At 45.3% G+C, this 12,474-nt stretch overlaps 1 protein-coding gene across 1 annotated transcript; it reads left to right on the top strand.

The window, feature by feature from the left end:
* Nucleotides 1–703: 703 nt before the first annotated feature.
* On the top strand, nt 704–9,635 carry LOC310752211 (purpurin). The gene is made up of 6 exons (XM_083592086.1): nt 704–793; nt 3,421–3,541; nt 4,657–4,793; nt 6,336–6,448; nt 7,775–7,987; nt 9,412–9,635. The coding sequence occupies exons 2-6, from the start codon at nt 3,422–3,424 to the stop codon at nt 9,420–9,422; spliced, it is 594 nt and encodes a 197-aa protein (XP_083448212.1). The 5' UTR covers nt 704–793; nt 3,421; the 3' UTR covers nt 9,423–9,635.
* Nucleotides 9,636–12,474: the final 2,839 nt, after the last annotated feature.

Genomic DNA, 12,474 nt, shown 5'->3' with positions numbered 1-12,474 from the left:
AAAATGCTACATCCTGTATTGATACTGTTTTGTCCTGTGTTTCAGGTTCATTCTCTCTCTCTCTCTCTCTCTCTCTCTCTCTCTCTCTCTCTCTCTCTCTCTCTGCCAAGTCAGGGATGCTCTCCAGATTCATGTGTTTGAAAAGGTGTGTGAAAGGTCATGCATTTAAGCCCTGGGTGGCCAAGCACAGACAGATTTACAAATTCATGTCTCTGCATGTGACAGATTCCAGAGGGTCCAACCTGTTAGGCTGTAATAGATTGTAATGGATTGCTTTTGAAGCACAAAACTGATATTTCCCCCCCCCCCAACTGCCCCATCCCGTATTTTGCCAGAACAAAGGTGGCACCCCTAGATATATATAGTTGTCTTTATTTAGATATCTATATTTGAGATCTCTGGAGGAAAGTTCCAGCGCATCTTAGGATGCATGAGTTTCTAATTTAGCAGGCCATGTGCTTCAGAGGAGACAGAGGGCTGGACATGGAAGCAGTGGTGCTGCTTTGGCTATTTAGGCTCATCGGTTGGGATGCTTTCTTGGATTAGGTCAAAGCAATGTGTGTTTGATAACAGCTGATGGTCCAGTGTGGGGATTACTAGTGAAGTTGTTTACATAATGGATTATCCATCTTTAAGCATCTTACTCAGGTCCAGGAGACAAAGAGCCAATTAGTGCCTTTCCAAACACCTTATTTAAAGGCAGCCAGCACAGTGCTATCCATAGTCAGGCCCCTTCAGAGCAACAAGAACAAATTGCTTGGAATAAATTCAAGAAGATTCAGCAATCCATCAGGTAGGTCTTTCAATAGCTGTAGAAGATGCAATTTTGTGTCATTTTATTCCTGATTCGTTGATGTGTCTTCTTATTCCATCTATTGAGATGCATTCGTTATTTACATAGATAATTAGTTTTTTGCTGCCTTTGGCCAGTTTTTAATACAATCTCTGGTGGGGAAGCCCAGCTTCCATGTAAAGTGGTGTGATCCACTACACAGATGGTGTAAGATGCTTTTGATGGGCTTCCATAAGGTTTGGACTACGGTGCAGATCAGATACCTGAATTTCATGGCAAGGTGTTGGCTAAAAGATGTCCACCCTTTGGTTTAACAAGTTCGACCTGATACATGTGTTGTCTGGAGGGATATGAGGGGGTCACTGCAAAGTGGCTGTTTCCAGATTGCTAACAGTAACACCTAAAGAACAGCAATTACTGTACATAGTTAGGCCAGTAATGGGATTCCGGTCACTTCAACTTTATCTTGACACGTTAAAGTCCAGGAAAGCTTCAGCATTTGAGTCTGCTGACTAGGTACACTAACCCTCAAGCAACACGGGTAGTGCTGTGGTCTAAACCACAGAGCCTCTTGGGCTTACTGATCAGAAGGTCGGCGGTTTGAATCCCTGTGATGGGGTGAGCTCCTGTTGCTCTGTCCCAGCTCCTGCCAACCTAGCAGTTCAAAAGCATGCCAGTGCAAGTAGATAAATAGGTATCACTGTGGTGGGAAGGTAAAGGGTGTTTCCGTGCACTCTGGCACTCGTCACGGTGTCCCGTTGCACCAGAAGTGGTTTAGTCCTGCTGGCTACATGACCCAGAAAGCTGTCTGTGGACAAACGCCGGCTCCCTCAGCCTGAAAACAAGATGAGCGCTATAACCCCATAGTTGCTTTTGACTGGACTTAGCCGGCCAGGGGTCCTTTACCTCTCTACCTTTACTAACCCTCAGCAATGCCACATCAATCCTTTGGAAGGTTTCTAGGGGATAGAATTGGATGTTACACCCAACCTAGTGCTTCATTGCTTATGGTTTGGATTCTGGAAATCTGATTCCTCTCAACTTTAGGTTAGCTTGACCTCCCTCTCCTGCTTAATACTCACAGCTTGATCAACCATGTGGCAGCTGCTTTGCCTGTTAACACTCAAGGCAAGGAGATGGACACACTTAGCAGACTACTGCTAAGATCACCTTGTAGGATTAGGGAAACTTCCTGGATGGAACAGATGGAAAATGCACAGCCAGGCCTTGTCAGAGACCAGCTGGATGAGGGGGAGTGGTGGGATCCGGCAGCCCAAGAGCCCTCCAAGAAGGGCTCTGACTGGCTGCATGAAGAAGACTTCTGGGAGCCTGCCTCCCAAGACAACCCCCTCGCAGGAGGACACCTTAGTGCCTGGATCCTGGTGGTGGGACATTGAAGAGCAGTAAGCCGAAGGGATGAGCTGGGAGCTGATAGAAGCAGGAGATTTGAATGATCAAGGGTGGTCAGGAGAAGGAGGGCCTTCCAGGAAAGATTAGAAGCTGAGAGTCACAGTGTTTGTGCAGACAGTCCCAGTCCTGCTGGCTGTCCTCCCCCTCAAGGAGGGTCCTGCACATTGCTGAGCAATGCACCAGACAAGCCCAGATGTGGAGCCAACCCCCTTGGCACAGCCTTCATTTGCTTGGGAGGGATCCAGAGTGAGAGGCTAGAGGGGGAAGAGCATGCCTGGAACTCAGTTTCGTTAAAACAAAGCAGGGACATTAATAATAATAATGTTATTATTTATACCCTGCCCATCTGGCTGGATTCCCCCATCTGGCTGGATTTCTATATAAGTCCCCACCTGCGGACTGAAACAGCACAGTCTAGATGCAGGGTGACCACCTTAGCAAGAACTAGATCTCAGTAACAACTTGCACACAGTAGTCGCTGGACTGGGGTTCTGGATACTGACCAGCAGAGAGGATGTACCTCAAGGCAATAAACCTATGGTCCATTTAACTCAATGGAGCTTTCTTTGGAGTAAACATGCATGAAATTGGGCTTCAATGGTTTCAGAAATGTCAAGTTTCAAGGAAAGTAACTGGAAAGCATATTTAAATCAACGAGGCGAAGGGAGCACGAGAGACATTTGCAGCAGAATATTTGCAAACTATAAATGATGTGTAAGGTGATAAAGTAAACAGACATTACTTGTGAGACAGTTATCCGGTTGTTTGATACATTCAAGCAGACATCTCTGCTGGATAAATGCAGATGAGTCAGTCTCAATAATTTAGCTTCTCTCATTGTAGATGGCAGCGATTTGTGTTGTTATCCCCTTATATTCCACCCCCGTAAGTATTTTTGGACTTCTGAGATCCCTGAAGTTCCCCTGAGCTTGCTTATACTTCTCTGTTGGGAAAGGATGGTGCTGTTTTGGCACTTTGGAAAATGAATTCGCTATTGGCATAAGACCTTACTGCAGATAGAACTGACAGTGTGCCAAGAACCCTTAGTTAAATGCATTTCCTAGGATTTGGATGTCTCCAGTTCCACCCTTGAACCCACCGCCAATAGTGGCAGACCTTGGGATCTCAAATTTCAGTGACCCCTGTGTGACATCAAAATTCGGCGCCTCCCTAAGCAAGTTTCTAATCGGTGCTGAACAAACTGTGTTGCTCCACAGAATGAAATACGCTCAGTACACATTCCTGGTGACGATCATCTCCATTATCGATTATTCCTCGGCGCAGCCTTCGTGTGCAGTGGAATCTTTCTCTGTGAAGGAAGACTTTGACCCCAAGAGGGTAACTATGAATGCTTTCTAACATAAAGGGTGACGGTGAGCTCGTGTGATGCAGTTCATTTGCAAAGGTGTTGCTGCAAGCCACCCCAATCTCCAAGCGGTGAAAGATTCCCACGGTTCATGTTTCTTTTTGGAAACGAGGCACTGTGGAGACTGTGGTGTCTTGATGATATATGGTTTATTTACACATATATACAAATTGAGTCTATGGTGTAGGGGTTCACTGTATCAATACCCCATAAGGGTCTTGTTTCTCTCATAGTCACAACCTTGAATTCAAACAAACATCAAAGATCGTGCTTTGCCTCTCTGCCTTTCCAGCTGGCTGCTTTTGCTTCCAGCTTCTAGCTCAAAAGCAGCCAAATTTCAATTCTAAGCTCTTGCTTTATTCCTCCTCACTATCTAAGAGTTGAGGCTGCGGCCCCACCCATTTGCTGTACTGTCTTGCACAGAGCCTCTTCCTTTGGTCTCTTTATACCTCACCAGGAGGCTAGTCTGTCTATTTCCTGGAATTTGAAGGTTTGATTAGCTTTTTAACACTTGCTGGATTCAGGGATAGAAGAGTCTGGTGCTTAGCTTAATGCACACACACCAAACTCACAACAGTATAAATGTGATGGGAATGACAGTTAAGTTTCTGAAATGTCCTTTCCAATTTGCTAGCTGTCCTCGAGTGTTTCTCAATTTTGGGGCTTCGGTCTCTGCTTCCGAACATGCTTCCCTCAGCTTGTCATGTTAGGGTTAGTACACATGCCACTGGCATGCAAAGGTATTGGAGCTGTTTCAATGTCATTGGTGGTAACATATGCAGAAAGGTGACTACGCAGGCAGGGCCAGTGATGTCTCCCACCTGCAGCCTCAAGCGGTGCAGATCCTGCTGATAAACTGAGCCTTGGTCTTCAGATGTTGCCACATCGGTTACTTGGAAGGGCTCCAGAATTAGGGTTTATCCATGAACCAATGCTTAATTGTTTGAAATTTGGATTTGGATTATAGAAGTCTGCTTGCTTTGAACTTTCAGGCAATGCCTGGTAACTCAGCTTCAGTTAATACTCTAGCCTGGTGCCATGTGGTCACTGTCCTTCCTGGTAACTTTCAATGTCCTTTGCATTTTAGTATGCAGGTAAATGGTATGCGCTGGCCAAGAAAGACCCAGAAGGCCTGTTTCTACAAGATAACATCTCAGCTGAATATACCATTGAGGAGGACGGCACTATGATTGCATCTTCCAAAGGCAGAGTGAAGCTTTTCGGGTAAGTCATGGGATGACATCAAGAGGGCTTCCTTGTATTCCAGGTCACCTGCTCCTATGACATCGTATTCTGTTCCTGTGATCAAGATGGGAAGTGTTGTAGCAACTACTAGGTTGTAGGGCTGAGCCGAAGTGGGGGGAAGGTGTATTTGCAAAATAATCCCCACCCCCCACAAAATGTAAGCTCCAATTCCAGTAGCTGTTGGGTATGGGGGCCTGCAAAACGGGGCAAAAATGTTCATCCATTCATAGATAGTGCAAGAAACACTGTCCTTCCTCTGGTTAGACTGGAGATGTTATCACATACCCAAATCTGATTTGCTACATAATCAGAAAGTCTGTAAAGTCAATGCTTCATAATCTTGCTTTGATTTTGCCGCACGATGGACCAAATGAAGATTCCACCTAAACACCGAACTGCAAGAAAGAAGATTCCACCTAAACATTAGGAAGAACTTCCTGACAGTAAGAGCTGTTCGACAGTGGAATTTGCTGCCAAGGAGTGTGGTGGAGTCTCCTTCTTTGGAGGTCTTTAAGCAGAGGCTTGACAACCATATGTCAGGAGTGCTCTGATGGTGTTTCCTGCTTGGCAGGGGGTTGGACTCGATGGCCCTTGTGGTCTCTTCCAACTCTATGATTCTATAATTCTATGAAATGTCATTATGTGGTCTACATGATTCTCGAATGGCCACATTTCAGGATGTGGGCCTCTCAAGGGAAGGATTTAAGTCCTTACACGGCCAACGAAAGATCGGCTTCTGAAAAGTCACACAGTGAGGGGAGACAGGAAGAGATACACTAGACCAGAGATATGGTCAAAAGCATTTTGGTGATGGGGTAAATTGGATTCAGATTATTAGAGAGGCAAAAGATGGTTACGCAAGGCAGGGGTGGAGGAATCTGTGGTCTTCTAGATGTTGGACTCCCAACTCAGATCAGCCCTAGTCAACATGGTCAAGGGTTAAGGCTACTGAAAGTTGAAGTTGAGCAACATCTGGATGTCCATAGATTTCCCCGTCTCTGTTGTAAGAGTAGACCAAGCAAGTAGGATTGGAATGCGCATGGAGGCAAGTAGGATATAGGAATGGTGGGCACAAGGAGGCCTGTAGGGTTAGGATAGCAATGCAGAATCTGATGAGAGCTGAGCAGGATAATGGTCTGGGTGACATGTTCAGAAGCAGATAAATCCTATTTCAATACTGGCAATGAGACAGCGTGCACCACCACTCTCCTTTTTAAAAATTAGTTTTTAATAAAGATTGTCTTGTGTAAAAAACAGACCGACGAACAAGAAAGAAAAGTACATATAGCGTCTCCACTTTCAATTCATAGAGTCTTTTTCACACCACCACTCTTGAGGACAGCAAAGTAGCTTTGCAGGCACACACAGCTCTGGTCTCCAACAAAAGGGAGCAGTTGAGAGACCTGATTTGGCTCCCACAACCTCTCTAGGATCTGCTGCCTGAGGCAGCTGCCTCACTCTGCCTAAAGTTAGAGCTGGCTCCGATTAATGAGACTTCCTCTTCCTGTCTTCCTGTTTCAGGTTCTGGGTGATCTGCGCTGACATGGCCGCCCAATACTCGGTGCCTGACCCCACCACTCCAGCTAAAATGTTCATGAATTATCAAGGCCTGGCAAGCTATTTGTCAAGCGGAGGTGAGCAAGATATCCCTTGTTGCTCGTGGGTGAGAATGTGAAGAAAAGGGGAATGTCAAAGAGTTGTGCCTCATTCTGTATCCCAAATGTGTATGTCTGTGGCCCCTTTTGACATTATCTTAGCAGTGTGGAGGCCCTTCCTTCACTGCTTAGATTTCTTTCTTTATCGAAATATGTCTCACCTTAATCTAAAATATTCAGAGTGGCTTGTAATAAGAACAAAATGAACAGTTATGGGGGGGGGGAATCAAGAACACAATTAAAACATACATTAAGAATAGAACTCAGCAATAGAGCTATGTGGACCTCCCTTCCAGATCTTGGGTACCCCAGCTAGAAAAGCCCTGAATTTCAGGTCACCTGGGAAGAGCCCACAACATACCTTTCATACTCACTAGAGCAAAGAGGAGCTGTTGCCTCAGCTCTCTCTTATACTGTATTGTATCCCACTTTTTTTATTTATACTGGGAGGAATTCAACATTGTGCCAAGTTGACTGTTCCACCAACACAAGCATTTTGGCTTGCCAGACAGAATACCCGCCCCCCTCTTCTCCTATCACAATGCTGTTTGTTCCAGGGGTTATCTCAACACCCTCTACCAGATCCAATTCGCTGACAGGACTCATTAATTGAATCCCACCTCTCAGATTTATATCCCACCCTTTGACTATAGTCAGTGCTATTTTTCTAGAAAAAGAGGTGCCAGAACTCACCATGAACACCTCCCTCGTTCTCTTGCAATGGCAATGGGGCCCACCCGAGAGGTGCCGGAACTGAGTTCTGGTGAGTTGCAGCTGAAAAAAAGCCCTGACTATAGTCCTCAAAGAAGCTTTTGCTTTGTAAATTCCCAATGGACACACTAAGAAACACACTCTTAAAATCTGAAGAAATTCAACCAGCTCTGCTCAAGTGTCTGCTTTGTATCTTATTTTCTCTTCTGGGAGCTAACGTCCCCTTCTTCTCCACTTCCCAAGTGTTAGAGAAGACTTGTAGAGCGATTGTAGCCAGAGATAAAACCAAAGGAGAACCTCTGATCCACTGATTCTCCTTTCCTACAGAGTTTAACCTCAAATCTTTGTAGCTTTCTCCATCTGCCAGGAGGAAGCCATAAACTGTTCTGAACTGGCATGGTTCTGAACTTACGCAGTAGCAAAGAACATGCAGCCAAGCTTGGATAGTCAACATCGGCATTGCACACAGATGCCCGCTTTCATTCTTCCATCACTCAGGGTTGGGGTGGGAAGGAATTATGTCTGAAGCCAGCCCTGGCTGCAGAACACTTTGGTATGGCTTCAGGTGACAACATACCATTGGTATGGTTTCAGGTGACAACTACTGGGTGATTGACACAGACTACGACAACTATGCCATCACCTATGCCTGCCGCAGTCTGAAAGAGGATGGCTCCTGCGATGACGGCTACTCCCTTATTTTCTCTCGCAACCCTCGTGGTCTCCCCCCAGCCATTCAGCGCATTGTGCGCCAGAAGCAGGAAGAAATCTGCATGTCTGGCCAGTTCCAGCCTGTGCTACAGTCAGGTATGTAAAAACACACACACACTATTTTGCTCCTTTCTTGAACGAGGGAAGGTTCAAGGTTGCTTGGGTTGTTTGTACCATCTGTGAAACAGTCTTGTGGACAGCCAACCTACAAGAATATCTGGTCATGCGACCAGACGACCTAAAGGAGCCACACATGACCCTCTTGGCTGATCTACAAAAAGCTCACATGGGTGTTGTCTCTGGCAGGATAACAATTCTCCAGCCACTCTGGGCTGCCTTCAGATGTCCTCTAAAACTTGCATAGTTCTATATCTCCTTAACATTTGAGTAAGGTAGGACTGGGCCAAACTGTGGTGCTTTGGACACCATTGGACTGCAACTCCCATCATCCTTGACCACTGACCATGTAGGCAGGGACTGATAGGTGTTGGGGCCCAGTAAAAGTGGAGGACCATAGGTTAGCCACGTCTGCTGTAAGGCATATAAAAAAGAGGGAATTCTTTTGTGAAGACTGCCTTGGGCACCAGTATGTTCTGGCACCAGTATGTGCCAGCAGTATTTTTCTGTGGCAAGGCCTGCTCAGTGTTTTGCATCACCAACAAAGAGGAAATAAATCACAAAGGCACAAATCTGCATTGAATTGGCGTCAACTTCTTTATATATTGAAATAATTACTATAATTTAAATAGGAATGCATCTCATCATAACATGGTAGGCAGGGACACGTGCACCTGCTGATTGTGCTGTCCAGATGCTCAGTTGATAGATCACTTCCAGTCCCCTCCTCCCTTCTCAGGGTTTTCAAACCTTTTAACTCGGACTAGGACTGTCCCTCTGTCCAGTAGGACACATGGCTACTTCAGGACTTTTGGGGGCAGCATCTAGGCTGCAACACTAGCCTGCCTGAGTGGTCAGTCAAGTGACCCCAAAGGCCAGCCCTTCTGCACAAAGGCCTTCTAAAGCTCTTGCTGCTTGCTGCTCAGCTGGGGCAGTTTTTCTCCAGTACATGGTCTGCATAGCTTGGTCCTGGAACTTGTCCACTTTGAGTTTGATCCATAGGTGGGAGGTGGCAGTTTTGAAACCAGAATTTCAATTCAGTCTTTGCTACGTACTGATGAGGAGAGGCTTCAAAGCAAAATCTCAGAGACAAGCTCTACACTTAAAAAATAATATTTTTACACATGTACAAGTTGAGAAGCCAGACCAGCTTCAAGATTAAGGGGAGCTCTAGGCAAGTCTTCACCCACTCGCTTCCACTTTCCGTTTGGATCAGGAAGAGTTATTAGGGAAAAGTTACGCACTCCCTCCCTTCACTTGCAATTGTTCTCTCTCAAAGGAGCTTTGCTTGGATGTTTTGTGTGTGTTGAAAGCATTTGTTCTACCATTGCAAATGTTCTAGTTTGCACCATGGTTATGGCAATGCAACATCTAATGTGTGCTGTTCTTGCTTGTCTCCACAGGAGCCTGTTAAATCAAGACTCCTTCAGAGTTGGAGCAGAGGCCTGATCTCTGCATCTTGAAGTCGTCCATGTAGTGTTTGGATTAGAGCTTTTCCTCAAACACATCTAAGTGTTGGCTTGTTGTTTTTATTTTACGGCACTTGGGTGCTACACACCTCGCTTGTCTGAACTCAAAAGAACTGTGTTAATGTTTGTCAATAAATGTTTTTAAGTAATCTTTTAAACTGCTTCCTCATGTTGTGTTCACACGGGCAAATGCGTGGGGTTGGAGACATTTGTGGACAATTCGGGAACATTGTGGCTTTCGTCTTCGTCACACGCTTAACCCCACACAAAGAAACAAACTCCCCCCACTTTGGGGGGGCTGGGCAAAGGGTACTTTGAATTTTGAAAAAGTGCTGTGGATACCAGTTACAAAATGGCTGCCGCATCTAAAAGACCACAAAATGGCACAGGTATGCTGCCCCATCAATGTGGGGGGAGCATCTATATCAGCAACCGCCGTGGACACTCTCCCTTGTCAAAGAGATGCAATGTATTATTTACTTAAATCTAGTGGAAAGTGCCCAGCATTGCTCAGGAAGGCTAAGAAACTAAAACAATTCAGTGCAGTTTTGAAAGTTTCATTCCATCATCTGGATTCAAAATGGTGCCCAAAAGTGTTTCAAAGAATGTGGGCTGCCATCAGAAACGGCAGTCCTATGTAGCACCAGGTTTCAAGTTTCAGCTGCCAGTTTTGTGTGTAAAGTGGTCCAGGTCAATGGGATCCACTTACCACATAAATAGTAAGTGCCAAAGCTGCTCTCATGTTGGGGGAGCAGGAGGAGCAAAGTAACAAATGAAGTGAGAGCTAAAGTAATGTTTGAGGCCTAAAGGAGTCCGTCTGTCAGACAAAGAGAGCCAGAGACCATTGATCAAGAGAGGGAAGGTGAATAAAGTACAGTGCAATCCTGTGCAGACTTACTCAGATAATAATAATAATAATAATAATAATAATAATAATAATAATAATAATAATAATATCTTTATTGTCATTGCCCCCTCTCAGGGACAACGAAATTACTTGACTGCTCCATAAAAACACTAATTAAAACAATACAGTATAGTACAGCAAGGAAGATTAGATGACTTTCAAAGTCCAGGCTTCCCATTCAGGGCCGAGATCGCTCTGGAGAAGAAGCTGTTCTTAAGACGGCTCGTTCTTGTCTTCATCGTCCTGTATCTCCGTCCCGATGGCAGGAGCTCGAAGAGACAGTGACCAGGATGCGATGGATCTTTTACTATGTCCAGTGCCTTCCTATGGCACCTTGTGGCATAAATCTGCTCTAAGGTGGAAAGTGGGCAGCCAACAATGCTCTCTGCTGCCTTAACAACTCTGCACAACCCCATTCTGTCCTGGGTAGTACAGCTTCCGTACCACACACATAAGCCATAAGTGAGCATGCTCTCAATGGCACAGTGATAGAAGGCAAGCAGCAGTTTCTGCGGAAGATGGTTTTTCCTTAGAATTCTCAAAAAGTACAGTCTCTGCTGCGCCTTCTTCACAAGCCCCCTTGTGTTGACACTCCAGGACAGATCCTCTTGTAATTCAATGCCCAAAAATCTGAACGTTGTTACCCTCTCCACACAGACCCCATCAATCAAAAGTGGCTGGATATTGCTCTTCTGTCTCCTGAAGTCCACCACAAGCTCCTTTGTCTTCCTTGTGTTTATGAGCAAGTTGTTAGCTCTGCACCACTCTGTCAGCCGCTCCACCTCATCTCTATAGTCCGTTTCACCCTCCCTTTCAGGGATGAGCCCAATCACGGTTGTGTCATCTGCAAATTTGACAACCCTATTACTAGGGTGAGCAGCGACACAATCGTACGTGTAGAGAATATAAAGGAGCGGACTGAGTACGCATCCCTGTGGTGTTCCTATGTTAGTCTTAAGCATTTTAGAGGTATAAGGGCCCAACCGAACCCTCTGGGAGCGGTCTGACAAAAAGTCCAGTATCCACCCACAAAGTGATAACGGAAGCCCCAGATCTTCCAGTTTAGACATCAGACGTTGTGGTAGAATGGTATTAAATGCCGAGCTGAAATCTAAAAAAAGCAGTCTGGCATAACCCCCCCGCTGCTCCAAATGTGCAAGGACGGCATGAAAGTTTCATTCCATCATCTGGATTCAAAATGGTGCCCAAAGATGCAAGCCTTTCCGAACATAAGACAGCCACATCCATTCATGTGCACACATTGACACAAATAATGACTTGGTTGTGGTCCTCATTCTCTCCTCCAATAATAAAATACATTCTGTATGCAGAAATACTGCAGCTCTCCTGCCTCAGTCACGTACTAGGCCTAGTATTTGTAAGGATCCTGAGCACTAACTAGTAGTATGAGAGACTGTGTAAATACTGGAGGGGTGTGTGTGTGTGTGTGTGTGTGTGTGTGTGTGTCCTTCATTTTTTTTCAACTGATCCCGAGAATGAAAGCAGACAGTCCTGGGAGGCAACATATCTCTTTAAATTATTGGCCCTGGCTCTTACATTTTAGAGGCGGCTCCCAAAGCTGGACCAGACTGTTCCAGTCTACCGAATACAATGAGATTTAAAGCCCTCCTATTATATAGTTTTTTAAGCTCAAAAACAAGTCATCCACTTTGGGGGGGCTGGGCAAAGGGTACTTTGAATTTCGAAAAAGTGCTGTGGATACCAGTTACAAAATGGCTGCCGCATCTAAAAGACCACAAAATGGCACAGGTATGCTGCCCCATCAATGTGGGGGGAGCACCTATATCAGCAACCGCCGTGGACACTCTCCCTTGTCAAAGAGGTGAAATGTATTATTTACTTAAATCTAGTGGAAAGTGCCCATCATTGCTCAAGAATGCTAAGAAACTAAAACAATTCAGTGCAGTTTTGAAAGTTTCATTCCATCATCCGGATTCAAAATGGTGTCCAAATTGTACGCAAACGTAGAGAAAAAAACCTGCTCCCTGATCTTAGGAGCCGTCATGCAAAATTTGGTTATGCTATGTTAGGCATCCAATCGCCCACAGAACAAACAGAGACAAAGAACC

Source organism: Podarcis filfolensis (assembly GCF_964270895.1).
Source record: "Podarcis filfolensis genome assembly, chromosome: 17".
Taxonomy (NCBI): Eukaryota; Metazoa; Chordata; class Lepidosauria; order Squamata; family Lacertidae; genus Podarcis; species Podarcis filfolensis.
Note: the sequence above shows the minus strand (reverse complement) of the source record. Positions and strands in the feature narration are given on the sequence as shown.